Here is an 11,338-nt window from a genome sequence, read left to right as displayed (position 1 = left end):
GAAATCATAAGACGAGCTACAAGAAAGTTCTTCAGTCAGATTAAGACGCATGGTCAACGGAATCAGGAGAAATTGGACACATTAGATCAGCTTCTAGGGCTCTCTAAGCTATACCGAGCTCGTCGATTCTTTGGTTTTCCAATGGAATTGAGGCAACATAGATCAGAATAGTAAGAACAAAGTACCTGGATTGGCGAATACCTTCGTTGAAAAAAAAAATCAGAAAACGTAAAAAAACGAGCAAGATCTGAATTGGCCTTCAGATGGAGTAGGAGCCAACGAAATGGTGGCGATGATGCCGGGCTACGTTATTTTTTAATATTTGCAAATTACATATTTGCGCACCAAATACCTATATATATATATATATATAATCAATTTATTAAATTTAATCATGTATGCAATTTAATTTAAGCTAGTAGAGTTAAATTTAACAAAATAAGGGTAGAATTAAAAAATTTATGGATTTAATCTCAACCGTCCAATTTGATCATTCAGTAGGGATTAATTAAATTATCAGGTGTAATTATCATGATAATTATAAAGAATTCATATTTAAATAAGGATTAAACATGAAATTTATTTATGCTAATTATAAAAAAACAGTTCACAACTCAAGCAAAATTTTATATCATATTTAAAAAAATTAAATAAATATGGCAATTTTATCTCAAAATAAAAATAAAAAAATAGAAATATTGGAGTGAGTGATAGTTTGGTTTGATCTTATGTTGATAGTTTTGTTATTTGGATAATTGTTTTATTCAATCAAAATGTCTTTGATTCTAATCAATGTAATATTGTTATTTAAAAAAGTTTTTTTTTAGCATAGATATTTAACCGCTGTCACCTCCTTAGCAGGTGTTTGATGGCGTAACTAATCTATCAGCAAATCTAACAGCAAACAACCCAGTAACCCACAGACATCTGGTTCACACTTAGTGTGCTCCCCTTAAAAGAGATGAGCTGCTTCGAACATGAGTTGGAGGTTCGCTATCATGCTCGCCCTACCAACCAAACTAAACCCGGTGGGTTATTCAGAAAGTTCAACGATAATTATGATAATTCTGATAGGGAAAATCATTCCTTTTATATATGTATGACAGATTACAGAATCATTTATATTAGCAAAAAACAAAGGAGAAATAAAGAAATTTCTAACGGTTGGAGGTGGCAGATAACCTACAAACAAAGCCTCCCTTTTTTTTCTCAACCCCCTGTTCTCTCTCCTCTACAACACCCTACAACATTGGCCTCTCTCTCTCTCTCTCTCTCATTTTGAATGCCATGATAAAAACATAGCCAGCGAGCGCTTCTATGTTAGCTTGTGGTCTTTATCTTGATAGGAGAATGCCTTCACAAATATTTCTCTCAACCACTCATTATAGTGGCTAAACTCCCTCCCTCTCTCTCTTCTCTAAACCTTATTTTAAATGTTTCACCATTCTTATTACCTTCGTTTGCCCTTTCTTCTTCTTCTTTTGGAACGATTTCCTTGGTAGAAGAAAACCATGGTTAATATCCTTCATTCTCAATGCCAAATGATGTAATGTTATGATGTTGAAGTTAGAAGCAGAGAGGATTTCCAGCAGTGGAAGGCTGGTAATGTGGTTGAGAGCAGAAGATAGGAATGGAAAGAAGAGAGAGATTGGTGGGTTGTGTGTGAGAGGAAGTGTTGTAGGAGGTGGCGGAGTGAGGGTGATAAATGGGAGGAAGGTGAACGGCGTAGTGGTCGGCGAGAACAAGGCGGCGGCGAGCTATTTGGAGAGGGAAGGGGCTGAAGGGAAGGCTTTGAATGCTTTCAAGTTAGGAAGGTTTGTTGAAGAGAGATTTGTTTATAGGCAAACATTTGTTATAAGGTCTTATGAGATTGGCCCTGACAAGACTTCTACCATGGAGACACTAATGAATCTCCTTCAGGTTAGTAGCCATTGGTGGGTTTTGTTTTTGCATTTTATTTTACTGTGAAATTATTGTGAAAAATATAAATTTTTAGAGTTATTGTGAGTATTATAAATTTTTGTTGGGAAAAAAAAATCAAACAATAACTTTTTAATAAATGCCAGGCTTAGATTTAAATCTGGTTGTGAAAAGCCCTTTTTTACCACAAAATTTTTGGAGAAACAGCAAAAGAAGACAAGAAAGCCTCCTAATTAATGATAAAAATTGCTATTTGTATTGGGATTTGCTGATGTCTTTAATCTAATAAAAAAGGTCTGCTTGTGTATTATATTCAAGAACGATAGCTTCTCTGAAATTTATTGAACAAACTATAAGAATATTGTTTCATTACTAGCCGTTCAAGAATCCTTGAGCATTTTGCTTATTGAAGAAATAGGAGAATCTGTCAACGTGGCTGAAATAGGAGAAACTGTCAAATTAGATTTAAGAGTCACGGAACTATTTTAGATCAGATTTGAGAAGTTCACGAGATAAATCACACATATAAGAAGATATGGGACTAAAAAAACTCCTCATAAATGGTCTAAGGACCATTTTAATTTTTTTTTCTATGAAAAATTTATCTATAACTTCTCTCACAACTGATGCAGAGCATCTTAGTTAAAATACTCCTTAGGCATAACTGTTTTAATTTATTAGCTGCTTCTAGAACCTTCTAGGTTTATCTACTTGATTAGTATAAATTGAATGGTTGTAAGATCAAATATATGAATGAAAATTTTCGGAATTGAAACAGTATTTTTACTGTTTTTAGGTGTTAGAGCTGTTTAGTTCTTAGATTTATCTTCTTCATGTTTTCTCCCCACATCAACAACTACGTATGTCATAGAAGCTTTGTCATCTATATATTTGGGATGAGCTCTTTCACCTCATTCTAATTTGAAAGACTAATTTCTGTCAAGACAGTTAGGACTTATTTGTAGGAAGAACTCAAGGAAATGTAAGGTTATATGCTCAACAAATTATCAAAATTTCACAAGGCTATGTTACATAAAGAAACAAGAGCTTTTCTCAGCAAGGGATTTGTTGCTGAGAAAATGAAATTGATAATTCTAATCTGTAATTGCTAACAATGACTAGTTTATCAATTACTAAACTTATCAGATCTTATAATAAAATGCTTGCAGGAGACAGCACTTAACCATGTCATGAGCTCTGGTTTAGCTAGTGATGGTTTTGGTGCAACTCATGAGATGAGCCTCAGAAAACTGATTTGGGTTGTCACTCGAGTAAACATTCAGGTTGATAAATATAGTAGCTGGTACTCACTCTTCAGCTCTGCCCTTCTGTTCTTTATTAAGCTTCATTCCATCTGTAAGAGTTCTTCAGACTAATACAGGGAAACCAATGTGATTTTCATGATTACTAGGGGGGATGTTGTAGAGATTGATACCTGGGTTGCAGCATCTGGCAAGAATGGAATGAGAAGAGATTGGATTATTCGAGATTACAGCACTAAAAAGACACTCACAAGAGCTACAAGGTAAGCTCATCTTCTTCTTTCTTTTTCACTTTTTTTTTAATGGTGAGTACCAAAATATAAATGTTAGTAATGTTAGTGTAAAACTAAGGCTTCATTTGGGTTGGCTTTCTTACTGCTTCTTAAAGCAGCTTTCTAATACAAAATTTTTAATTTTTATACTATAATGTGTTTTAAAAAGCAGTAAAAAAGCCGTCCCAAACAAAGCCTAAGTTAGCATACCCCAACTTGGACAAGCCTGGGGCTCTTTCGTGCTCTCTATAGAACTGTTACACTTACATGTTTGTAATTTCTTCCTCTACATTATGGCTTTTTTAATTTTTTGGTAACCCTATTTGAAATCAATGTTAGCTAAACAAAATCTTGTGAATTCAGTAACTGGGTGATAATGCATAGAGAAACAAGAAGGCTTTCAAAAATACCAGAGCAAGTGAGGGAAGAAGTCATGCCTTTCTATTTGGATAGATATGTCATCTTTGAAGCTGAAGATGACAGAACAATAGATAAACTAAATGATGAAACGGCAGAGAATATCAGATCAGGTTTAGCTGTAAGTGTAACTACTGATTTCCTTTGTGGTAGAATACAAGCCTTATAACAGTTTAACTTCTCTTCCTGTAATTTAGCCAAGATGGAATGACATGGATGTCAATCAACATGTGAACAATGTCAAGTACATTGGATGGATTTTAGAGGTACTTATACTTCGAAATTCAAATATATGAAAGTTTCATTTGGGACAATTTTTTTGTTGCTTTCTATAACAGTTTTCTACTACAAAAATTTCTTGAATTCGAAAATTTATACTAGAAAGTCGTTTTAGTAAGCAATACGAAAGCAATCCCAAACGAAGCCAAAATCTTTTATCAAATATGTATATGTATCAAACCGCAAGAACTACTGTAATTCACTGCTATTGTCTTAGAGTGTTCCAATGAAAGTACTGGAAGAGTATCACCTGACAAGCATGACACTGGAATATCGTCGAGAATGCCGGCAGTCGCATTTACTTGAGTCCCTCACAACCATGAAAACAAGTATTGCAGAAGATACAGATTCAGACAATTCAGCTCTTAGAAGCACTCACTTACTTCGTTTACAGGAGAACAAATCAGAGATTGTTAGAGCAAGAGCACAATGGTGCATCAAAGAACAAGCATAACATATTGGCATTATATAGTATAAGAGCTACATCATCCCAATTCATTCATCATATTTCTGATATTCTTTGCTTTGTGAGAGCTTAAAGCGAAATATTTTGGGAACAAAGAGTTTTTTTCCATTAGCGATTTCCATGTTCTTATATGTCTGTCTGTCGTGTTTTTGGTTGATAAAAACATTTATATTTAGTTAATGCACAATGCCTTCAATACAAAATTTAAGCTTGTAACCGATTAAATTTAGTGGGCTACCACTTTTGTCCTTAAAAGCTTCTGCAAAAAGGGCCTAGCTAGTTCAGTGCACACTTTGAATGGATGTAATTTAACTATATAGAAATGGAGAAATTATGGTTCAATCTTCAATGGAGAAATAACTAATATTGAAAGGTAAATATGAGAACAACAATATAAGCAAAGACTGTTCAACCCCAACAACAATACAAATACAACATAACATAAACTTAAGTATCAAATACAATAACTAATGCTGAGAAGTTTACACCTCTAATGATGGTCCATCAAGCAACCTGATAGAACTTATTATAAAAAAGTTTACAATGGATGAATATGACATTTCAAGCTCAATAAGCTTAATGACAAGATATTGAGGCATGTACTATGAACAATAAAAGAGGTAAAATGTATAGTATACTTCCAATATGATAAATTTCTTCTGGTTATCATATTAAAATAATAACTTATAACATGAATGAAAGCATGGCACATGTTTTAAGGTGATATGATCATTTGTATGGAAACAGTGATAAGTACATTCTTATACTAATATACCCACATGTAATCACATTTGGTATAATCATACATATGTGTAGCTAGCTAGCTCATCAGTTATTTATCATCTTGCTTATACATATACATACATATACATATATATACATACATACATATACATATACATATACATACATACATATACATATATAGTGGTGGGAATCATTTGTAATCTACAATATATTCTAGTGGAAATATTTTAACTAGGTTTAGCCTGATGATTTTTTCTATATTCAAATTTCCACGTGCATATTCACATGCAAAGAAGCTTGTGTGTATATTAGAGTAAAATTTTAATTTGTTACTATAAAAAAATAATTTATTTAATTTTAAATCAAATCGATTCTTTTGTTTAGATCAATGTCAGATTGGAATAAATGAACCGTTCATAACTTGAATTAAGATTAGCCTCTAGTAAGGCTTGGTTCGGCTTGAGATCCATTTTGAATGACTTAAAGGTAATTTCAAGCATGATAAAGATTTGGATTAGCATATCATAATTAACTTTTTTATGAGGATGAGTATAAAAATCATTTAGGGGTTGTTTGGTTGCTGGTTTGCTGCATTAGGAGTGTAAAATATTTCAAGCGCAGGGGTTTTGAAAATATTGACGTTTGATTTAAAGTAAAACAAATGCAGAATAAAATTTTGGTGCGTTTGGTATCTTCTAGTTCATTTTTTTGATGGCTAATACAATCCTACTAACTAAATGAACAAGATCATGCTCTCTTGAGATTAGCTCTCATGTCACTGGATTCTTCTAACTCTCATCGTGTAATATGCTTCATGTGATGTATGTCACGACCCTATCGAAACGAATCCCATTGCGTTGAGTCACGATGGATGAATCCAGGATCTAGCTTTGGAATTTGTTTTCAGACTTTCTTCCAATATACACAGGACTACAGAAACGCATAACTACTACAAACATCCAAATATACAGAAAATCTCATCCAACATTTTCTTCTTTCTTTCATCAAAATAATTATGTACATTACAGTGCATGGCTATAAATAGAAAGTACAAAACAGAAAAGCAGAATAGTCATGACTGTACAAAAATTAAAAGTACAAAAATACATAATCTCAGATCAGATACAGAACAGCTAGTCCAAAATCTCCTTCCCTTTTTCAGAACCTAAAAACCATGAAGATAATCACAGTGAGCTATCAGCTCAGCAAAACTATACTAGCCGATCAAAATCTTCAGAAACTCATTCCAAAATACTCACAAAAAGCTTTAAAATAGTTTATTCAAATAGCCGTACAGAATTCAGATAATCGTATAGAAACCATATAATTAGACATAATGTAGATATTCGTACAAAACAGATAAACAAACAGACTTCAGATATTCACACAGAATAGATAATCATATGAAAATTAATTAACATATACAAAAAAATTGAATCAAATTCGTATCACAGAATCGTATAAATCACAAATCACATTTTTCAAATCATATATCAAATCACATATCAGATCACATATCCCTGATCCAGACATAATCTCAAACGATTCTGGCCCCTTATGCCTCCCTTCTCTGACACAGACAGAATCTCAAAGGATTCTGGCCCCTTATGCCTCCTTTTATGCTTGCAGCACCAGAATATATCATATATACAGAATTATCATATCAGAATTCATTTTCATATTCTCTGACACAGACAGAATCTCAAAGGATTCTGACCTCTTATGCCTCCCTTCCCTGACACAGACAGAATCTCAAAGGATTCCGGCCCCTTATAACTCCTTTCTGATATCATTCAAATCACATCAAACATCAAATCATATCAGATTCAGAGAAATCGGATTAGTATCAGAAAATCGTCAGAGTATAACGGCAGACAACAAAAACTCAACGGATCAAAATTCACAGTTTTAGAAAATTACCAAATTACCAGAGATTGTGTAAAACATCATTTCAAGACTTTTCTTGTACTGAAGCAATATTTTTCAACATGCAGATAATTTACTATTCGATAAAAATCAATTCACTAACTCTCCTGAAAAAGAGATGTCACATAATTCAAAATATACAGTGAAAATTCTCCAAAAAATACTCAAAACGTGTAAAATCATAATCTCTAAAACATACCAAAAGTTACACGGTAAAAGTTTTACCGGTGCGAAGATATACCCATTTTTTTGCTAACGGAAACAAAATATTAAATAGAAAATCCATCAAAAATCACATTTATGAAAATTGAGAAAGGCATAATGTGCTTTACCTCGAGTCGATCAACTTTCCCAACTACGACGATGGACGAAAACGGACCGAAGACGCCCAAAACGCAGATTTCCTCCTTATCCCTTCGTTTTCTCTCTCCTGCCCTTTCTCTCTCTTCAAAATATCTTATTTCGAATACTTAAAAAACTCGATCGTCCGAATGATTTCCTTGGTTCTTCCCTGGATGATCTCCTCGGTAGGCTGATCTTACAGACGATAATTAATTTCTTCCTTGGACGGTGCCCTCAGGTTGCCTTCGTACGAACGATAATTATTTTCGTCCTGGGACGATGCTCTCGGGTTGCCAATGTTTCAACTGTTCGCCCCGGACAATCCCAACTTCGTCCGGACGAACCTGGAAGGAAATCTCAAATCATACCAAAACATAAAAGAAAAGAAAAAGAAGGCTTTCACAATTTTGGTGCGTTTGGTATCATCTAGTTCATTTTTTTGATGGCTAATACAATCCTACTAACTAAATGAACAAGATAATGCTCTCTTGAGGTTAGCTCTCATGTCACTGGATTCTTCTAACTCTCATAGTGTAATATGCTTCATGTGATGTATGTAACGACCCAACCAGATCGAAACGAATCCCATCGCGTTGAGTCGCGACGGATGAATCCAGGATCTAGCTTTAGAATTTATTTTTAGACTTTCTTCCAATATACACAGGACTACAGAAACGCGGAACTACTACAAACATCCAAATATACAGAAAATCTCATCCAACATTTTCTTCTTTCTTTCATCAAAATAATCATGTGCATTACAATGCATGGCTATAAACAAAAAATACAGAACAAAAAAGCAGAATAGCTATGACCGTATAAAAATTAAAAGTAAAAAAATACATAATCTCAGATCAGATACAGAACGGCTAGTCCAAAATCACCTTCCCTTTCCCAGAACCTAAAAATCATGAAGATAATCACAGTGAGCTAACAGCTCAGCAAGACTACACTAGCCGATCAAAATCTCCAGAAACTCATTCCAAAATACTCACAAAAAGCTTTAAAAATAGTTTATTCAAATAGCCGTATAGAATTCAGATAATCGTATAGAAACTATATAATTAGACAGAATGCAGATATTCGTACAGAACAGATAAACAAACAGACTTCAGATATTCACACATAATAGATAATCAGATGAAAATCAATTAACATATACAAAAGAACTGAATCAAATTCGTATCACAAAATCGTATAAATCACAAATCACATTTTTCAAATCATATATCAAATCACATATCAGATCACATATCCCTGACCCAGACAGAATCTCAAAGGATTCTGGCCCCTTATGTCTCCCTTCCCTGACACATACAGAATCTCAAAGGATTCTGGCCCCTTGTGCCTCCCTTTGTGCTTACAGCACCAGAATATATCAGATATACAGAATTATCATATCAGAATTCATTTTCATATTCCCTGACACAGACAGAATCTCAAAGGATTCTGGCCCCTTATGCCTCCCTTCCCTGACACAGAAAGAAGCTCAAAGGATTCCGTCCCCTTATAATTCTTTTCTGATATCATTCAAATCACCTCAAACATCAAATCATATCAGATTCAGAGAAATCAGATTTGTATCAAAAAATCGTTAGAGTATAACGACAGACAACAAAAATTCAACGGATCAAAATTCACAGTTTCACAAAATTACCAAATTACCAGAGATTGTGTAAAACATCATTTCAAGATTTTTTTTGTACTGAAGCAATACTTTTCAACATCCATGTAATTTACTATTCGATAAAATTTCCACATAATTCAAAATATCCAATGAAAATTCTCCAAAAAATACTCAAAAAGTGTAAAATCATAATCTCTAAAACATACCAAAAGTTACACGGTAAAAGTTTTACCGGTGCGAAGATATACCCATTTTTTTCTAACGAAAACAAAATCTTAAATAGAAAATCCATCAAAAATCACATTTCTGAAAATTGAGAAAGGCATAATGTGCTTTACCTCGAGTCGATCAACTTTCTCAACTACGACGATGGACGAAAACGGACCGAAGACGCCCAAAACGCAGATTTCCTCCTTATCCCTTCGTTTTCTCTCTCCTGCCCTTTCTCTCTCTTCAAAATATCTTATTTCGAATACTTAAAAAACTCGATCGTCCGAATGATTTCCTTGGTTCTTCCCTGGATGATCTCCTCGGTAGGCTGATCTTACAGACGATAATTAATTTCTTCCTTGGACGGTGCCCTCAGGTTGCCTTCGTACGAACGATAATTATTTTCGTCCTGGGACGATGCTCTCGGGTTGCCAATGTTTCAACTGTTCGCCCCGGACAATCCCAACTTCGTCCGGACGAACCTGGAAGGAAATCTCAAATCATACCAAAACATAAAAGAAAAGAAAAAGAAGGCTTTCACAATGTATATTTTCTACAATGAGCCAAGGCCTTCCCCCGAGAAAGGGTATCATTTGTAATCGACCACAAAGACTAGTATAATAATTTTAATTGGGTTAGGCCCCATGATTTTTTCCCTTTTCACGGTTTTCCATATAAAAATTTTGGTCTCTTGCAACCCTCTCTCTTATTTGTGTGTGTATTGAATTTTTCGTACAAAACTAGAACGTTATACCTTATACCGCTCTACTGCCACCAATGTTCTAACATGCAACATATATGAATTTATCAATAAATTAATGAACAATATGAATAAAAATTATTAATAAATGAGAGTAGTTTAATAATCATCACAAATCAATAGTTCTATACAAAATCTATAAACAAAGGATTATGCGGGAATAATAATCAATGCATAAGTTTGACATTAAGATATTCACTATAGTGTCTTATGAAATGTTATAGTTTCTTCTATCATATTAGTTATATGTTGTTAATGTGTCATATCATGTCTATAAGTATTTCTATAATATGAATGCTATATCAGTAGGCTCATTTCAATACTAGTTTTATACAAATGTGTCTTGAATGTTGTACCTATTTTTTCTTTAGATGTTGCATCGATCACTATATTAATCATGTCAATTCTTATATGCTATCATGTATGTCTATCAATACATGTGCAAGTATCTATGTTATACAAATTTAGCATGGCAGAACATTAGCTTTGAAGTGGTGTTTTCCCCCTTTTCTGTTTTATTACATCTGTCATCCATCTTATCAATCACAAGTGGCTTTCAATTCATCAATATAGTCGTCATTCTTTACCTGTCAGCATAATTCAGTCAATCAATTATAAGTTAGAATCTATGATTACACCACAAATCTTTTAGTTTAAAGCTTATCAGCTCAAACTCCTATACATGATAAATATTTTAACAACCAACTTGTATAATTTTTATACAATTTTTTTGCTTTCATACAAATGCTATATCAGTTATACATCTAGGAAATTATATTCAATCTGCAAATTTCCATATCCATTTTATAATGCATGTTTGGTATAATAAATGCATGCCAATGCATAGATCAATTTATAAACAAAACCCTAAAGTTCTGATTTTTATGTAAGTCTTGCAAATATTATAATGTTGTTATTTCATTGATTAATGTGGGTTCATCTAATATTCATTTTCTTCAAAAAAACTATAATTTATATTTTAGTCAATGAAGTTAAAAAATAATCATATCAAATTGTTTATAAAAATTGTATATGTCATGTAAAAGATATTACACGATGAAAGTTTGTTAAAACTGAATATATATTTGTTAAAACTATATATATATATAT

At 33.1% G+C, this 11,338-nt stretch overlaps 1 protein-coding gene across 1 annotated transcript; it reads left to right on the top strand.

Moving 5' to 3' along the window:
• The first annotated feature begins 1,557 nt into the window (after positions 1 to 1,557).
• LOC110102359 (palmitoyl-acyl carrier protein thioesterase, chloroplastic) lies at positions 1,558 to 4,715 on the top strand. The gene is made up of 6 exons (XM_020830677.2): positions 1,558 to 1,920; positions 3,090 to 3,223; positions 3,332 to 3,445; positions 3,818 to 3,992; positions 4,069 to 4,137; positions 4,368 to 4,715. The coding sequence occupies exons 1-6, from the start codon at positions 1,558 to 1,560 to the stop codon at positions 4,602 to 4,604; spliced, it is 1,092 nt and encodes a 363-aa protein (XP_020686336.2). The 3' UTR covers positions 4,605 to 4,715.
• Positions 4,716 to 11,338: the final 6,623 nt, after the last annotated feature.

This window comes from Dendrobium catenatum, unplaced genomic scaffold (genome assembly GCF_001605985.2).
Source record: "Dendrobium catenatum unplaced genomic scaffold, ASM160598v2 fragScaff_scaffold_733, whole genome shotgun sequence".
Classification (NCBI taxonomy): domain Eukaryota; kingdom Viridiplantae; phylum Streptophyta; class Magnoliopsida; order Asparagales; family Orchidaceae; genus Dendrobium; species Dendrobium catenatum.
This window is presented reverse-complemented; position numbering and strand designations above follow the sequence as displayed.